This window comes from Centropristis striata, chromosome 9, assembly GCF_030273125.1.
Source record: "Centropristis striata isolate RG_2023a ecotype Rhode Island chromosome 9, C.striata_1.0, whole genome shotgun sequence".
NCBI lineage: Eukaryota > Metazoa > Chordata > Actinopteri > Perciformes > Serranidae > Centropristis > Centropristis striata.
This window is the reverse complement of record NC_081525.1, coordinates 32,039,916-32,059,410: the sequence shown is the minus strand read 5'-3', so window position 1 is coordinate 32,059,410 and position 19,495 is coordinate 32,039,916. Positions and strand designations below refer to the sequence as shown.

The 19,495-nt window shown below is 38.2% G+C and overlaps 2 protein-coding genes across 4 annotated transcripts in view; one reads left to right on the top strand and one right to left on the bottom strand.

The window, feature by feature from the left end:
* Positions 1–169: 169 nt before the first annotated feature.
* Positions 170–13,457, bottom strand: prkacba (protein kinase, cAMP-dependent, catalytic, beta a). 2 transcript variants are annotated; one of them, XM_059340892.1, is made up of 10 exons: positions 13,141–13,457; positions 8,710–8,771; positions 8,245–8,373; positions 7,225–7,323; positions 6,237–6,319; positions 5,869–5,995; positions 5,465–5,560; positions 4,645–4,767; positions 4,289–4,453; positions 170–3,224 (listed from the first exon to the last, which is right to left on the bottom strand). In XM_059340892.1, exons 1-10 carry the CDS (start codon positions 13,184–13,186, stop codon positions 3,099–3,101), a joined length of 1,056 nt encoding a protein of 351 aa, XP_059196875.1. In that variant the 5' UTR covers positions 13,187–13,457; the 3' UTR covers positions 170–3,098. The 2 variants fall into 2 exon arrangements, with proteins under 2 accessions (XP_059196875.1, XP_059196874.1); XM_059340891.1 differs by lacking the exon at positions 13,141–13,457 and adding an exon at positions 10,952–11,510.
* A 2,140-nt stretch (positions 13,458–15,597) lies between these two features.
* ttll7 (tubulin tyrosine ligase-like family, member 7) overlaps positions 15,598–19,495 on the top strand; it is a 77,776-nt gene continuing 73,878 nt past the window's right edge. For both annotated transcript variants that reach the window (XM_059340806.1, XM_059340807.1), the window contains exon 1: positions 15,598–15,853. The gene's annotated coding sequence lies outside the window, so the exon portion shown is untranslated. The remainder of the gene's footprint in view (positions 15,854–19,495) is intronic.

Genomic DNA, 19,495 nt, shown 5'->3' with positions numbered 1-19,495 from the left:
ACACATTTCAGATTATTGATCCCATACTGGCATGTGTGACTAGCTACAAAGAACTCATAAACTGATGTCCTTCAGTCAGGAGTGTGAAGTGGCTCAGGGAAAAGTGCCATTATTACATCAAATATGACAAACATGATTACACACATGGGGGGATTAATGACACATAAGAAGAGCTGTGGATTTCCTACACATTTTTATGGGAAGATTTACACACAGGCAGTTTGGATTGAAACATGCTGAATTCCCAGGTGTAGTTTTCAAAGTTTGTCCAAATAAAACATTTCATCAATTCTGCAATTACATTCTGCTCATCCTTCAAATTGTGAAAATAATGTTGGATGCTCTTTAATAAAGTTAATTTCCTACTTAAAGAAATAAAATAACAAAGATTAAGAAAAAGAGGAAAATAAGTTAAATTAAAAGGCTACAATTTTTGAATAGGCTTGAGAGGCATCAATGTGTGTTAAGTGTGGAATATATTTTCATTTCTATAAATTTCTTATTTTTAATAAGGGCAAACAAAAAAAGTGGTACAAATAAATAATCCAATATATTTACTGTTTATAACACTTCTGTGATAAACAGTTGGAGTCTCCTTCTATATACCGAGAACTAGCAGGTTTAAACATTTAAAATGTAATTTTATTAGACATCTCCAATATAAATAAAAGTAGCATAATAAACAGTTGTGCCTTTGAAATGAAATCAGGTCTAAATAAAATGTCACATGTGCTCAATATATGAAAAAAGTTTAAATTCAGGCATAGCCAATATCAACATACAGTACATCAGTACCTTAAAAAAAGCATTCAGTCACCAAACCTTTTTCACATTTGGTTGTCGAAGATTGTTGAACTTGATTAAATTCCATTTTTCTCATCTATAAACACTGGAGCACCGTGTCAAATAACGATCAAAACTTCAGAAGACTTAAGATGTTAAATTGAAAGACTGTCAACAATGCATTATTGTTTCCAACAACATGTAAAACTTTGATTTCCCCACAACCCTGAGTGTCCGACCTGCAGAAATGACCTCCAACTCTGACCCCCTGTGGACGGCAGAGACAAACTTCCCTCTAGGGAATCAATGGATCAGAGACATCACAGATCATCTGACATCTGGAAGTTCAACAAGTGGACACCTTGGCTTTGTAGGTATTGAACCTTTGACATACAGAGTTTATGATCACCTGTCAAATACACGTCAACCCTTCACACCGGTGAGGAGTTTGCGGAGGCAGGGATGACTACATACAGCGGCAAGGACAAGAAATATGTTAGAATTCATGGAAAATGAATGGTGCTCAGCATCGAAAAATCCCTCATTAACTTATATTTCTATTGAGGGGAGAAAATATGTATTAAATATGTCTAGACAATAACTTAACAGGAGTGATTTACATGAAAGAAATGTTCTTCAAAATTCACACTTTTGACCATATTCCCTTTTAAAATCTGTAACGAGACCAAAACATTTTTGTCTGCTAACGTTCTCTAACTGACCTGACTCAGCCTGAGCAATTCTACAAGGAAGAATGAGCAAATATTGCTCCATCACAGTGTACAAATTGGTTAAAAAAAAGACGCAAAGAGATTACAAGCTATAGTTGAGGTAAGTATATGTTTCAACCAAGTGGTGACCAAGATGAATGAATACTTTAAGGTTATGATATATTTGAGTTTTCTGTTATTATTTCATAGTTAATGGTTTAGTTTTGCTCTCATGGGATTCTGCAGAGGAATTTGTCACTCAGATAAAAATGGCCTATTTAAAGGTAACGAAACACAGCAAAACAACAACAAAAAAAGTCGGGAACACTTTCAGGGCACTATTAGCTTGTTGTGACACTGCTGTACAAACATAACAAACATGCAAAAGTAAAAATTAAAATAAAACAAATATGGCAGTTCCACAATGTCTTCCGAGTGCTCTGCTAAAGCACAATTTAAAAGAAAAGAAAAGAAATAAAATCGAATAGCAACCCCGAATGGACACAACATATCCATATGACCAACACTGCTTTGCATCCAAATCAACATACTCTCAAGAAAATCTAACAAACTGACCTTTTAGCTGCAAAAATGCACTTCATACATTTCTGGGTGGACCAAAGACAGAGACCTGTTGTGTGGAGTGATATACTCAAACCCCTTCAGTTTTCCTTCCTTGTGAAACAGAGCTGTACCTGAAAAATATATCATCTCAGTCCTTTCATTTAATACCACACCTAGTCTGAGGCGTGACCAGATATGGATAAAACAATGCTACAATTGAGTTAATACAGCACTGACAAGTTTCTGCTCCATAATAACACTTGTCACTGTTAATCCAGCCTGAGTGCAAACACTCAGGACTTCAGAAGTCAGCAGTGTTGCTTTTCTCCTTCACTAAACAACAGTTTCTTTGTTTGGATTTTGGTCATGCTTTAACAACACAAAGTGTTTGAATCTTATGTCTCATATTATGTATATTTCTATATGCACAAATACACGGTTCTAGGTCTTAAGGACACCAGAATGATGAAGTATGGTTAAAGTGTTCATGATTTAATGAATAACAAACTGAACCCTAAAACACATCCGGGCATGTAACAGACGACATATAACTGGCAAAACTCAAGGTTAGAACATCAAACAAACAAACCGAAAAATCCCTTCTATTTTCCCAAAGCTTAAATCACAATATGTGCAATACCAGCTAATACAATCAATCAAACTTTGTGCCATTTGAAAATGGGCGTAATTTTAGCTTTAATGTTGCTTTTCAAATAATTTTTTGGTTGAAAAAAGGAGGAAGGAGGCTATTCAAAAGTGGCAAACATAATACAAAAAAAAACAAAAGGAAACAGACAAAAGATGACAACGTGGTCTAGTATTTTTGTGTTGCAGCACAAGGGGTGTCTGCATAATGTGCCTGTGTATAGGTTAGTGCTAACTGCACGCAGGATCATGGCAAGAAAGACCTCATTCAGCTGTGTGGAATGAAGGAACGAGGCATTTGTTTTGAACAGGTGACAGCCTCAGTTCCACCTTAACCCTCAGGAGAGTGCAAATATCCCAAAACATGTGAGCCCTGATTGGACTCTTGCCCACTCACTAGAAGTCAGCAAACTCTTTTGCACACTTTTCTGTTTGTGAGACACGAATGTCCTCCTCTTCGTAGTCGTCGAAGTTGCTTGTGTCTCCTGGTCCTCTGCACTTTGGCAAGAATGGGGCTTCAACCTGACAATGCAGAAGAGAATTAGACATTGTTTTCTGATTCCTGATTTAAATATGACAAGCGTAGGTTTAGGGTTCGTCCCCTAAGAAATTTAGAGTATGAAATACTTAATTTTCTGCATTCTGGTGATTTTTTTATGCACCAATTTGTGCTTTTTCTCCATACATTTTTGTTGAAAATGTTATATGCTGTAACCATGCATCTTTGCTTCATGTTCTTTCCATTTTATGGAAGATTGCAACAAGTGCTTTTTAGGTTGCATAGTGCCACTTTAATGGAGGCAATTTTGCATCCATGCGTCCGTGGTCAACAGTTTGTTGAAGTCCTTTTCTATTTTAATGTTTTTGCCCTTTGAGGGGTATGTAGCACCCACTATACCCCTACACCCCCCAAAAATATAAACCTACGTGCAAAACAAGGGTTTTAATTTGTAAATTTTGTAAATTATGTTGTGGATATTTTTGTGTTGACCCTTCAAACATTTGATAAACGTCAGTGTCCTTCAAAATGGCAGATATATTAGATAATAGGGCTGGGACTGGATTAAAAAAATTAATCTAATAATTAGAGGCTTTGTAATTAATTAATCAAAATTAATTGCATTTTAATCGCATATAAATATTTGACCTGAGAACAGTTAGAAGTAATTTTTTTCACATGGATTTTTAGTGTACCATTGAATAATGACTCAATACATACGCTTAAGCAACAAAAATATTGTTTATTTTTGTTCAAGTCCAACAGACCAGTGCAATTTTTGCCATCAAGTGTAGCAATAGCATATTTAGACACTAGCTGCTATATGTTTTGCATTGAGGCGATACTTGAGGCTTGATGTGCTGCGGTGATATGCAAATTTCTTATTGCATATCACCTCATCAAAACTCATCCAGTGAGAAACATTCCTCGGTGCAAAAATAAGTGTGATTAAAATGCGTCAATTTTTTTATTAGATATATAACTCTGATCAACTGATTGCATATGATCGTTGCAAATGTCTTCATTGGCTGCTAACATACGATAGTAAATTTACTGAAGAACATGTTATGACGCAATAAGCACCTACCTTTCTCTCGTAGATGGCAATCCAGTCTGTTGTGGAGAACCACTTGTGATTTTTTATGTCATTCACGCCGTTCTTCAGGTTGCCAAATCTCTTTGTCAGGTCAACCTGGAGCAGGTTTCTCAGCAGATCCTTCAGGTCGGAGCTAAAGTGAGAGGGAAATCGTACCTGCAGGGGTGTCAAAAGGAATGGAACTCAGGATTATCAAGTCAGATCAACACAGAGACTCAAGGCTTATTCATCCATTTGATATGACATGCTTTGTTACAGTGTATAAAGAGCAAGAAGAAAGCCTGGAGGAAAGTAAAGAGCTGATAAATACTTAAACTCTAAGACTTTGCGAGTGACTCTCTGTCTACCTTGCCCGAAACAATCTTTTCGTAGATCTGGATAGGCTGATCAGCAAAAAAAGGAGGGTAACCAGCAGCCATTTCATAGATGAGAACTCCAAGTGCCCACCAGTCCACAGCTTTGTTGTAGCCCTGGAAGAGTCAGAAACAGAAAAAGAAATCGATTATTTTCCAAAGGCTGTAGGTTGGTTTCTTGACTTAAATTTAACATTAAAAAACTACTTTAGATAACGACTGGGAATGAAAGTCAGAAAAAGGCTCGAGACATACAGAGAAGTCAGATATAAAGAGTGAGGGACACAATGTTTCTTGAGATGCAAGCTCTGCACTTGGCTTTCATTTTGGAGTTTTTACATATGCATCATATAACTGGTGCAATTATTATATCCCTTCATAAACAGTTTTTAGGAAACAAAGTAATTGGACATCTTGGCCTATAGTGCAGCCAGCTTTAATTCTTGCTTGTTTCAAAGACTTTTTGACTTAAGTTTTGTGTGTGTGTCAAGTGAAGAGCATGCTCAGCTGAACTGAATTGAACCTACAAACATATGAATTGTCTTGCCTATATGTTAAATGATCCTTGTACTGCAGAGTTGACATACATTTGGGGTTACTATGCAAAAAAAGAATTCTAGATATTTGCTAGAATTCTTTATTTTTTCCTCAAAATATGAATATAAAAGGTGTTAAAATTGCAAAATAGGGCATTCCCCTGGCAGAGGTCTGTCGTATCGGAGCACTTGTTACTGTTCTTTTGGAAACCACTGTGCTTGAATTACTGTATGTATACATTCTTACTGCATTGTAACAAGATGTGTAACAGGCTCACCTTGCTGAGGATAATCTCTGGAGCCAGGTACTCAGGAGTTCCACACAATGTCCAGGTCCTGCCTTTTACTCTTTTGGCAAAGCCAAAGTCTGTGACCTGAAGAAAGAGCAGCAGCATGATAAGAAAAGTATGTAAGGGTAAAGTTTACACATACTCCACTTCAGAGCCATGGCTATCAAAAGAACCTTTGTAGGGTTTATTAAAAATATGACTTGGATCAAACTGACTACATTTTAAGTTGCCTTTTTTAATATATAGCCATTCAAAAGTAAGTCAAAATACATAGTTTCTGATTACTGCACCCTGTCAGTTGCAGCTAATAGTTTAGAGACATAGCCTGTTGATGACTGATCCCTTCCCATTTAATTTCTATTACTATTATTAACTTTCCGCAGATTGTGTACCTGGATATACCCATGTTGATCTATGAGCAGGTTTTCAGGCTTCAGGTCTCTGTAGATGAGGTCTAAGGAGTGAAGGTACTCAAAGGTGAGTACTATCTGAGCTGCATAAAATCTTGCATGGTGTTCACTGAAAGAAGGGAGGGTGGACAGTCAGACACTGGTGCAATATATGAACATGAGTCACCTCTCAATCAACTATTCTATAGGCACCTCAAGCTCAAGCTATTTCATCCATGACACTGTCAGACCACAGTGAGTAAAGTGAAAACTGTAAAAGCCATCAGTGGCTGATACAGCACTCAGAATCAAAACTCAAAACTAAAATACTTAAAATGTATTAAATAAAATAATTAAAATGTGCTCTATACCTGAACCTTCCAATACGTCTGAGATGTGAGAACATCTCTCCACCGGGAACATATTCCATCACCATGTAGAGGTTTGAGTTGTCCTGTTAATCAAAGCAACAAACCTTTAAGCAGCACATTTTGGGGAGTGTTGGGGGTGACGTGTTCCAAAGTAACATGTAAGATTCCTTTTTTGTTTTAACGAGCAACAAAATGCGTTCGTTTTACAATTCAAATAACCTTGGACTAAGCTATTTAGTTACATTTTACAATAAGCAATCTGTTACCATTACTTTTTTGCTGCCAAAGAAACGAAAACCTGCATTTGCCCTGTCAATGTTTTGCTCCTACTCTGTGGAGGGTAACGTTAGCTGCGTACTTGTGGAAGGTATCCAATCCTATTGTTGTGGTTGGCAGGGAGGACAGCCTTTAAATCATGAAAGAAAGTAACTAAACATTGACCTAGGGAACGGTTTGCTTGTTGAAATATTATGTACTGTAAATTATACGATCAGCTGCCCAATATGGTTTTGCCTAGTTAGCTGTCAGAAGTGCTTCAAATATTCAACTTTTTTATTGCAGTTAATTGGCAAAAGAAATGACATGTTCTCTGAACGTGTTAGTGTATATACATGGGGCCTGGTACCCTCTTGAATCATATGTTTACTTGTAATCAAACATCAAGCTGTAAAGACGATATTGCACCTGTCATACTGTTAATAGCATGCAGAGATTCAGGTTATGGGCCAAAGACAAGGCTGTGCAATGACTGTAGAGTTAATACATTACAGAAGTATATAGGCTGCAAGTCACCTAACCCCCAACACTGATTATAGGTGTGTTGAGGTCATTGTTTTACCATAAACATGTATTTGGCTGGTTAATTTGAGATGTACTGTACCGTACTGTAGCACTGTTAGAAGTGAACACAAAAGGTTTGCTGGATTAACGATAGGATTCCTTGGTGAAACATAGAAAAACACGGGTGACCATGTGGGTTAGCACGTACCTTGAAAGCGTACTCCAATCTGACGAGGAAAGGGAAGGAGACAGCCTGAAGTATCCTCTTCTCATTAAGTGTGTGTTCTATCTGCTTCAATTTCACCACCTGAAAAAGACAGCCACAATAGAAGTACTGAAGGTATATTTTTGTTTTACATCTTGGAAAGGTGTCTATTCGCCTTTCCAGTCAGCTGCTGGCTTCCATGCATTTCGGTAAGATGTTTTAAGCACATTGCACAGACTTCTAACTTAATCTATCAGAGTTAATATCATGTTCTCTTTTATTTTTGTCTTTTGCATGGTTGAATGTGCTTTTTAAAACATCAGCCCCTCTGGTGCATACATGAGTTTGTGGGACGTTTGGACATTAAAGACTTGGAAGTCATGTGTTCAACAGCATTGTAACCACCAGTCAATAGCAGATATCATGGAAAGGAATGTCCTAATTTGCTAGGTCCTAGGCCATGAAAGTTATTCTGATAAATGACCATCTTTATGTCAAGTTTCTAGCCTCGCAAATTAATTTGCTTACTGTACTGAAAACCTAAATGGTATAAGGAAAATATAGATGATTAGTAGTAGCATGTGAGATTAAAAAAAGTGAAAACACACCCTTTAAGAACCCTTTGATGGTCTAATAAAGCACACAAAGAGTCTAATTCTTTCAGCAGTGCAGCTAAAACCGAAAGTCAGACAGCATTACCTTTTAAGCCAACTGTGTGAAATTCAAGAGAACAGTCAGTGTGCTGCTAAATGAGCAACGCACTGAGGACACGTTAACCTCCTCCAACCACTCTCACATCAGTATTTCAATATTGAGGCTCTCATGTGAAACGCCTCTGAGGTTTTCAGTGATAACGTGCCGGCAGTGCATGAGAGGAAGCGTTCCATTTCCTTTTACGATATGCACAGCATTTATGTAATTATTTGTCAGGCATGCAGGAGTTTGCTTTTCAGAGACTTCCCTGCTTTGCGACACTGGTCTTATGAGATGGGTAAAAAGTTCTCTTTAGGACCACACACTTACTTTTTGTTTGTCCAAGATCTTCATGGCGTAGAACTGGTTTGTTTCTTTATGTTTGACAAGCATAACTCGCCCGAACGAGCCAGTGCCCAGAGTCTTGAACCTATCAAAGTCATCCAGGCCAGTTGTGCTCTGAGGAAACATTGTGAAGCATAGTGAAGGCATCAAACTGATGTATTAAAATGCTTAATTCCTGTTTGTAAGTTGCTGTAATTGCCCTTCTTATAGATGCAACTGGTATGACATTTTGTCACAGTGAGTAAAAACACATGAGCTGGTGGGAGATGTTTTCACAAGAAGTGCCTCTTAGTGACACAGTACAGTTAGGCAATCAGCTAACATTCAAATCAAGATCTGATCCAGGAAGTGGCCCAGGCACTATCAAACAAAATGTTTATCAATTTGCCTCATGAAACGGTCACGTTCAACAAGTTAAGGGAAAGGAAGTACTCATAGTGAAGGGCTTACCTGTGGTGGACACTCCCATTTTCTTAAAAAATCTTCTTTGGCTTTAGCTAAGAACTCTTTCACTATAAAAACAGACAGAAGGGTGATTTAACAATAAGCATTTTTAACAAGGACAGTTAACATGTTGAGGGAAATAACAAATTGGGCCAGTTTAACGTATTTCAGGAAAAATAAACAAAGGCAGTTCACATGTTCAAGGAAATAAATGCACTTTAAGGTCAGGCAAATGTCAAGTACTGGGGATGCAGGACTATACTTGAATAAAAAGCAAAAAATATCTCCTAAACAAAACTCAAAACCACACATCTAAGCAGGAAATTCGGATTAATAAAGTGATGCAAAGAGCTCTTGTGGACTTTACAGAATAAGCCAATTCAAAGACAAGCTATTCTGCATCCCTTTCAGGAATAGGTGGGAGTAAAGGGGGAGGCAGTAATACTGGGCAGAGAAACAGACAAAATGCAGAACATAACTGAGGCTACAGTGCAGGCAGCAGATAGACAGTGCATTGTGAAAGTCACAGCAGACATGAGATGTCCAAAGTCACAGAGTCATGGCAGGTATCTAATGTCTAGTTGGTGGTTGCTGATTTACATGCATACCTGGCATAAAAGGACTATGGCCGTTAACAGTAGAGATGTTCCGACACCAATGCTAATGCTTTAACTTGTTGGCTAATACTGATACCAGTGTGTAAAAAAAGAAAAAAGCAAGACTGTTATTATTGTTGGCCTAAATAAATTAATGGCAACATTAATGCCACCCCTTGAAACAAAATCCTTGCATAATGTGCCCAGCGCCATTTAACTGGTGCTATTTTCCAGTGTAAAATATGAATTGCTCTCTCAACAGAAATGGAAAAAGAAGTGAGACCTCTCTACTTTCATCATCAGCTCTGAAAAAAAAGATTGCTGTGTCTGAAATAGCGCTCAACTGTGAGCCCACTTTTTGATGGCCACTTCCTCCACTGACAAGTGAGTGTTTTAATCTGGAATAAAGCCAACCAACTAAGAGATGTATTGTTCGCATAAAAAATTAAATTATGAGCAAAAATAGTCTCTAAAATAATCTCAACTCTATTGAGAGCTGCACATGTGCAGTGAAGATTTTGCAGATACGGATCAGGTACAGAGTGACAAGTGTTGTTGTTGTTCCTGTGGCATAAATTATTATATGATAAAGTGATATCAGATAGGTATGTAGACAAACATACCCAATCCAACATTTAAGGCCTTTTCAATAATGGTATCAGAACAACTCTTGTCAACACACTATCCTAATTAACCTTAAACTAAAATTGAAAGGTAGCATAAGAAAAGCCTGGTAAGCCTAAACTGCAGAATAAACACTCTCTGTGACTTTGGATGGCTCATGGGAAAATGAGCATACCAAAAGTCTCTACAGTTCACCAAGGGTTTGCAGGAACATTGACCCACATGGATGGAAATGATGGAGAAGAGAAAGAGAGGAAGAGACATTTATGAAGTGCTTAAAACAAGAACATTTGAGATTAAAGTGGTTTAAATGCAACACACAACAAAATGACACTGTAGAAGACGGCCTTATCATTCACATTTCTTCACTTTTTTCTTCAACTGACTATGAAAACTCAAGGGTCAAGGGTTTTTAGGTATTTACAGTTAAACAATGAATGGATATTTCTGTTCATATGAGTTCAATTCTTCAATATTTAGACCTAACTTTATTTTTCATTCCAACCAGTATTAGAAGAAACTTTTACTATACTACACTAAACAAAATATTGTTAAACTACAGACATCTGACTATAAAACAACAGTGACTGAGAAGACATTGGAAAAAAACACACATAAAACACATTTCATACTTGCAAAACAGTACACAAAAATGACAGGACAGAGATATTAAGATGATGCAAGCGACTGAAGCACCACAAATGGCCTGCATACAAAGCAACTTTTACTGACGCCTCTGTTGGCTCAAGAATGCGTGCTTAAAGTTTTAAGACCTGACGAATTAATGAACAACCATGTACATTAAAAAAAACAAACATATTCAAAGGTAATGGTTCATCAAACAAATCAAAAGGCCTGCAAGGTGTAGTCTCAATCAATCAAATCAAAATCAATCAAAATTACTTAATTTATCCCCGAGGGGAAATTCAGTTAGTCTTTCCTACAAACACAAGCTGAGACTCGCCAAGCTCAGAGCTGCAGATAGCGGCGAACACCTTTTAAGTGTAAAAGCAACACACTGAACTTACTGAACTTATCCCACATGATGGTGAACTCAGAGATAAGAGGCACCTCACTCTCTTGTCCTCTCTGCTCTGGGATACTCTTACGGCATCTCTGGAAAAAGCGGCTGGCGAAGGATTGGTCCTTTCCTTGGGCCATTCTCTGACAAATTTCTTGATGTGTGTGGGAAACGGCTCACAGGAAAACTAACTGTTTTCAAACTGAAGACCAATGAGTGAAACGAACTTCCTGTATGCAGCCAAGTGCACTGCAATGCTTGGCTAACCACATAAAGTTAAGCTTCCTGTTCAAGTACTCTGCTTCAGTTTCAGCAGCCAACTGCACGTCTACGGTACACCTCGTCTATGTGGTGTGGAAAAAAATGTATTGGTCTCAAATGTAAATGGTGACACTGTTTTGACAAAAGTATAAGCAAAGCCCACAAAAAGGCCAGCCTCCTAAGGTTATGTCAAAAAAACATTGCACAGCTGCTGTGCATTCAGAGTGCTGATAAGGAAACTGTAGGCCTGTAACACCCACCGACTGAATAAGAGAAAAGTTATCTCCAGAGTATCATGCTCTCTGGTGGTAAAGTTTAACAATGCAGTTCACCCCACGCCTAAAGTCACCTTAACAAACTGACCTCAGGCCTGTCACAATAACTACTTTTGTGAAATTGTCCAAGAAATAATTGCAATAACTGATCATATTGTCATATTAAGCCCATTTTATGCCACTGATAAAACAACATAATAGCATAATAATGCAAGCATAATGTGTATCAACATAATTTTTTTCTGTTCATTCGACTTCAGGGCTGTGCCTAAATCTTACAACGGTAGCGGAAACCCTGATGTTTATTCTGGCATCATTGTGGTGACATTCCTATCATAAGATCTTCTTATGTAAATCTTATGTAAACAAGCATGCACGTAAACACAAGAGGCAATAGTTCATGATGTATGGCCATGACCTCAATAAGTCAAGAACATAATTATTGTGACAGGCCTATGCTGCATACTTTTTTTTTTGCTAGTGTATATTTTTTTTTTTTGGGGGGGGGGTTAAGGCAGCTTGGGCCCCTCTGAATATCTAAATACCTTAAATGCAAACAGAAACCTAAATGACACCAACAATGCGTGTGTTTCTATAGCTTGCTGTTTACATCACAGTGTTATAGTACACAATCCTCAGCTCCCTCCCCCTGCAGAAACTACTGGTGGCTCAAGTCACAAGGCTAAGAGACAGGATGGAATACTGCCAATCAGAAAGCAGGTCAAGATCAGTGCTCTCCAGACAGACAGTTTAGTGGATTAGCTTGGTTGTTACTGACAAATGTAACGAAACACAACAAAGTGCCCCCTGGCTACTGCTTTCAAGTGATTGATGGAGCACGTCAGATTACAAAATTGCTGTTCAACAGGTGCAATTGGACTAGGACGGGAGCTACCTTTCCTTGATGTTATAGCATTAACAGAACAGGTTAATGTCACTGCAAGAAAGCAGTGGTCTAGACATAACATTTTGATTTACAGTAAACTTGTTGACAGCTGACTTCAGTGTTAACCAGGTTGGACAGAAAATGTTGCCATTTTGCACCCCTAGATACCAAAACACTTGTTTCATCATCATTATTCACCATCATAAGCCTGGTTTAACCACATCAAGCAGCCATCTGGTCCATTTCTCTGTTAGTCGTTATCAGGTACCTGTTGTTAGCAGTGACTAGGCCTTGTACTGCAGCTTTTGCAGAAACCAGTGTTTGCTGATGTTATCTGACTCCAGCCAGCTGATATTAGCTCTTTGGAAATTAAACATGGTGCCTTGATAACTTCAGTTACACGTTACAGTGTGAACGATAACACAACCTTTCATTTCAAGGATCTTTTTGAATTCAGTGCTGTGGGAAACCTCCAGCAGGATGGGGAGGACCTTACTGTCATCTGCTCAAATGTCACATTCAATAACTAGCTAGTTGCATCATCTTTTCCACTGTTTCCAAGTGAGAAGCAAACAGACACCATTACGACGGAGCTAACACACCTTGTAAACTGCCCTGCCAAAAATGGTTCTTCTCTGCAGCCCATATTACTGTAGTGTCTGCTAACACTGGAGAACAACTGCTAAAGGCTGCTCTACACTCACTTTATAAGGAAGCTCACGCTGTGCAATATCTGGCGTTAGGTGGTTAGCTGGGTGGTTTTCAGGTACTCACCGCTTTCCTGCTCATTGCCTTTCTTGGCAGTTGCTGCGTTTCCCATCGTAGGAAGACAGGGCGATGCACAGCTGGCTAGGAGCGATGATGGTGGCGGTTAGCTAACAGGGTCCTCCGTTAGCTAGCTAACAAATTTCAGCTTGTGCTAGCTGGCTGGCTAACAACAACATCAATGTCTTCTCGTTGTGGACAAGACCTCGACGTGCTCTGCTAACCGCCCTGTTGATCTTTATTTACAATGTCCTTTATCGTTCAAGTATGCCTCCGCTGGAATGAAAACATGATCCAGACTTTTCACCTCTGCCTGCTGTCGTTTTGTGCTGCGTTCACGTCATATGGGAATACCCATGGAACCGTCTTGACGGGTGAAATGCTGCTTTCAAGTGCCGCTCGGAAATCCTACACATTGACATTTATTATGTAAAACTTTTTTTTGTCGTATTCTCATGGGTCATCTTTAGTGATTATTTACGTAACATGCGTCACTCTGTCAAACGATCACCCAGTGCATACATCTGTCTCTCAAAATTGTTATTACTATCATAATAATAATAATAATAATAATTATTATTATTATAATTATTATTGCCATTGTGTCCCAATGATCCTGAATCTCTAACTCTAAAATATAGATCTGCACTCATGTCAAACTTACTTTAGACACTTTTATTTTCATCATGGTTATTGATTTAAATATGATGCTTAGTTACAAAAATTGAATAAATAAATGAAATAAAGACAAACAAAACATGAGGGATTACCGATTTTCACAATATTTTGTCACACTATTTGGTCATCCATTCCAAATGTTTTCAGACAGGTCACAAATGAACACAGCAAAATCAACGCCTTTCAATTCGTTCCGAGTTGGAACATCACCATAAATACATGGACTTCACTTTTGACTATTAATACGACCAATTAAATACGGCATTATCTGCCATAAGGGAATAACCAGCTAATTGTAACACTGAAGAATTTGGATCACAATATGATGTGATGAAAAACCCAAATAGATACAATTATTGTTTCTGTATTTCCCATGAGTCTTGAACACAGCTTTTTCAGACAAAACAGCTAAAAACAAGTTTGTGGACACTGGAAGTGATGTTGTTATGATGTCATGGGAACATGACAGGTGAGGCAGGCTACAGTATGGGCCCACTACAGCCTTTGGCACTCCTTTTTTCTTCTCATTTGCTTTTATATGAAACATACTGACTTTTTTTGTAGGGGAAGTTTTTTATACAAGCACAGAAGTGTTACATCAGAATCCACAGTTTTAACATCCAGACCCCTGAGGGACATTGTATCACCTCTGGTGTTGTAGCACTTTGCATTTTTTTTTTTCATTCACCTTTATTTATTGCATCAAATGCAAGTTGTTTAGAAGTGTCTGTTGGTCAACTTTAGGTGTTTTAGGTGTTGAGATACATCAGTATGAGAATACAATGGCTGAATAAATTAAGTGTGAAAAATCTGTGTGATCTAAACAAACTATTAAAACAATCAGAAGTACTGTAATCTAGGGGAGGGAATTTTATTGAATAGTACTCCAATCATTTACTTTTGTAACAGTAACATCACCACAGTTTAAAAATATTTACTTACTTTAAATACTTAAGTAAAAGTACATCTATTAGCATCATAAACCAAACCATTATGCAGAATGTCACTCTATATGCAGGGTAGCTTAATCAATAATAATACATCACGATGTATTTGTTATATATATTTTGTATTAATTGTCTAAATCTGCAAAAGGAACAAATCTTTCAGGTAAGTGTAATGACGTAAAAGGCCAATATTTGCTTTCAGAATGTGGTGTATAAAGAAGTATTAAGAAGCATAAAAAGGAAATGCTCAAATTAAAAGTAGGACTAACTCAAAACAACCTTGGTAGGAAAAAAAAGATTAATTCAACTGAAGTGATTTAAGTAAAGAAAAAAAAGTTGAAACCTCACATTACGTCAATTTGGCATAAACTGATATTTGGAAACTATACGTCATTCACAAAATATGAGCGGGAAAGAAGGCATATGGAAAAGTTTGAGGAATAATGAGATAATTTTCTCGTTATTAGAGCGATACATCGGTAACAAGAGGTGAATGGCACGTTAATGACCTCTGAGAGGGACGCGCCCATGATCGGGAGGGTTGTTTTTTAGCACCATGGCCAGCGACACAGTTGCTAGGTAGCTTCCCTGTGTTTGTATCAGCGAGTTGTGGAGGACGAGCTGCATCGAAACCCACGTAAATAATGACACCAAAGGTGTACAACATATACCTTACAGCTATGGTAAGCCCTTTGTTGCCACTCACAGCTAGTTATGAATTAGAAATAATTTGTGCTGAGTTAACATGTGCGCTCTACAGTACACGAAACGTCACGTTGATACCAGGTTGAGAATGCAAACTTCAGCACTTCGTTCAGGCCCCCCCTCCTTTTCCAGAGCGAATGGTTTAGCCCATGGACTCGCTCCAGCACTCATAGCACACAAGAGGACTACAAGATACTGATTTTTTTGTGTCTGTCAACGTCAGTTTTCACTAGTAACGCCGTTACACAACATAAACACTGTTGTATTCTTAAAAATACTCTCGGGACTGAACGGCTTCTCTAAAGAGACCGTAGTGTCTCACTTAACGGAGGCTGTGTCAGTCGGATGAGACCAGCAGAAGAGCTGCACTGCCAGTGCCTGGAATAAATAAGGTAACGTTAACGGCAACTCCGCTTCGCCTCTCCATCCTTTGCTAGGTGGTGCGGCTAAGCTAACTGTGGAGTAGCCCAGGGTCATTATGCTTCATTTGAAATCAGACGGCATCTCATTCAGGAATTTATTTATTTTCGAAATGACATTAAATAAAAAAGCCCTCATTAGCATTGCAGTTAAACGTTAACGTGCCCGAAAGGCTGTTTTTTAAGGTAGCAAGTTAACTGGATAGCAACATTCCCAGATTGTTTCCTTGTGTGATCCTTCCACCTGACCTATACAAGTGGCTAGCAACCTAACGTTAGCTACCGCTTGCTAGCTTGTATATTTCAATACACCTGCTTAAGCTTTGTGACATTTAATTAGCGAGCGTAACCAATTTTCTAAAGTACCCTATTATTTATAATAAGACGGGTTTAAGAAATCCAACTTGCGCTAATCCTGAAATACAGGCAAAATGTGTTGAAGGGGATGGCCTAGTATCCTCTCAGTGATCTGGAAGATACCATATTGACTGATGTGCTGTGACAAGCATAGGTCCCCTCGCTCATAGTACCATAGCTCCTTAGCTTTAGCTTCCCATGTAACATAACGACATTTGTCTTGGCATGCAAGCCTAATACTGACTCTTAGCTGTAGATGCTCAGAGCAATAGAGGGTTTGTTGTTAGAGGGCCATTTGATTTAGTCTGGTCTGTGTCTTAGATTAGTACAGTGTACCACTTAGAGACCACATGCTGATAAAGCACCCTGGAAATGACCATTCCTAAAAGAGCAGAAGGATTACATAATAATAACGGCATAACATATGAGTTCTAGATGGCATCCTGCCTTCTGGACTTATCCCAGAGATAAGGCTATTAAGGAGGATATGATATGTATAATCTTTTATTTTCATGCAGTTAGCATCATGCAGTTAGCATCCTGAAGTTCTGGATTAATAGAGGATAGTTGATGCAGTATTGCATCTACAATATCTCAGCAATTACATTGTTTTTTGATACAGGTCTACATTTTTGTATGACATGCTATTATACATTATACACATATTATAATACTATTTATGTGTTTCTGTGTCAGCAGTTTTCCCCCCCCAAAGTGATTATGGACCTGTTAGACTTTTCTTGACATGGGGCCATTCTTTGGAATGTCTTTCTGAGCCTAATCTGGCAATAACCAAACAGGATTAGGTGCAAAATTAGAGAAACGTGTTTGATTAACAGTTCAACCCATGTTCATATGTGAAGAGGACACACCTGCATACATGTAAAGCATACTTTGTTACAACAGTACGGCACTTTTGAGCAAACACATGGGCAACCATAAGTGACTTGCTCCACTTTGTCTTGAAAATAAAGTCAAGCAAGATTGTAGTTAATATATACATGTTTAATAGCATTCTTAAGACGGCGGCTGAATTTGACTGTTTTGATTGCATCATTGTAGATTCTCTCTGATAAAGTTAAGCTAAGCATTCAGCTGTTTATCGGTGTATTTCAGTACCCTGTGGGCTGACAGCTCCCACACTTGTTCCTCCTCATATCTGGAAGAAGGCACAAAGCCAGAGTTGGGTCACTGGTTCGAACTAATTTTAGATCCTCTGGCAATTCTAAACGGACTACTTTCCTTTAGAGAGTAGTCCGCAAACTCAGCTATCATTTTTCATGGGGAGACAATGAGGTGGTAGTAGCCAAATGGATAATGACAGAAATAGTCTTTACAAGAGGGATCTTGCAAGCGTAGTGCATTTTCTGGAAATACACAATCACATTGGAATTTTGCCTTTTAAGTGTCCAATGAAAAGGATTTATACAATTTTTTATGACAAAAGGTCCATTTTCCACTTGAAAATTCTTTTGTTTACATTTGCTTTTCAGACAAGGATGTGTAATAGCACAACATGTTTCCATTATTAGCCACCGTCTCTGTTCTAGTGAATGGTTATATACATACCCTGAGGTCCCTGCTCTGCTGTAATGGCAAAAATGGGGCATACTGCATGAACAGAAAATAACTTGTGTCTGCAATTCCTGCTGACATAAGGCTAAGTGGTGTTTCCCCCCCAGCTTCTCTATTGATTCTGTATTTGACGACTGCTTTCAAGATGTAGTTTCATGTAAGGCAGGGAGAACATAAAACAAACCCTCCAGGGAAATACCTCTAGTTGTTGAAGGGACTTGTGTAATAGGTGTGACACTGCTTGTCAGGAATAAACAGGCTACCGCTTTTGTTCAGCTTTTCCTTTTGTCACACCTCTTGTTAAGCTGTTTGTGCTGTCTTATTGGATTTACTTTTGATATCAAACAGAGTACTGTATTTTTGAAGTGCCATTGTCTTATGATAGTGAGGTAATTTCAGTGTGAAGATGAATTTATTTTCTTAGTTTTGAATTAGAACTACTTTACTTGTCAATATTGTTTCAGTAGATGTCTGTAATGTAGCCTAAATGCTGTAGACAAATGTTTATATCCTGAGAGAAAGAACTGTGATGTACAGTAACGTGACACACATTAACAACTTGTGCTTGACAATTAGTGGAATATTCTGCCCTGAAAGACAGACATGCTTTTGTCATGCATTTAGGGTCTGTGAGACAGAGAGCAATGCAGATGAGCTGCATGAAGCGCTGACTCTCTACAATAAAGCCTTTTTTGTGTTGTGTGTGGCAAAGGGGAAGTGCATGAGATCAGCATCCATAGGAGATCTGCCTGTTAGGCTCTGCTCTGCTGTGGTGACCCTCTGGCTCTCTCTGTTGGACAAAAAGAGTCATTGCATCAGAGGATTAACAGTACATACTCTACTTAGTGAAAGGGATTTAGTGAAGATTTAATACTTCACTGAAGGATTAATTGTGATGATGCGAGCAGGGAAATATATTGGCAAGTAATTCTTTCAAAGTCTGAACCCTGTTTTGTGGATGTTGTAATGTTGTATTCCTGACAATCTTTACGAGTGTTGATAGAAACTGCAAAAATCAGCTCACAGAATCATCAGCATAATACTGTATACTAGATGTTTTCTATGATATCATGTCTCCACACTGGTGACAACTGTGAGTGAAAGCATTATGTTTTAAGCTTCTCCATTCATCCAGCCATTCATTTGTTTGTCTGATTCTCATGAATGAGATATCTCAGGAATGCCTTGAGGTATTTCTTTCAATCTGGCACAAACTTCCATTGGACACAGGGATGAGTTGATCAGATTTTGGAGGTCAAAGGTCAAGGTCACTATGAACTAAAAAAAATATTTTTGGTGATAACTCAAAAATGAATATGCTAATTATGACAATATTTCACACAAATGTCCAATGGGATAAAATTGTGACATTTTATACCCAAAAGGTCAAAAGTAAACTTCACTGTGACACCATAATGTTCTGCAAAACACTTCTTTCATGTGGTCGGATACTAAATTATTATAATAATCTTGAGTGCCTAACTGTGTATGGATTTTGTGTGGCTGGCTTCACGTTTTAGAATTTGTACGCAGCATCCATATTTGAAGCATTGTCTCCTGTCATGGCTACCTATGAGACCGAACAGACATGGATATAAACTGCAACTTCACTGCCTGGCAGAGGCATACAGTCGTGACACAGTAATTCCCTTTTAGACAGGAATTAAAACTGCTGCAGCGATA

Bases quoted from the DNA above. Each gene is read 5' to 3' on its own strand.
- prkacba (XM_059340891.1), bottom strand. From the start codon at position 11,084: ATGGCCCAAGGAAAGGACCAATCCTTCGCCAGCCGCTTTTTCCAGAGA. The intron at 7,324-8,244 runs GTAAGTGTGTGG...TGTCTTTTTCAG, and splicing joins AGATCTTGGACAAACAAAAA to GTGGTGAAATTGAAGCAGAT. The intron at 3,225-4,288 runs GTAGGTGCTTAT...CTGCATTGTCAG, and splicing joins TTGCCATCTACGAGAGAAAG to GTTGAAGCCCCATTCTTGCC.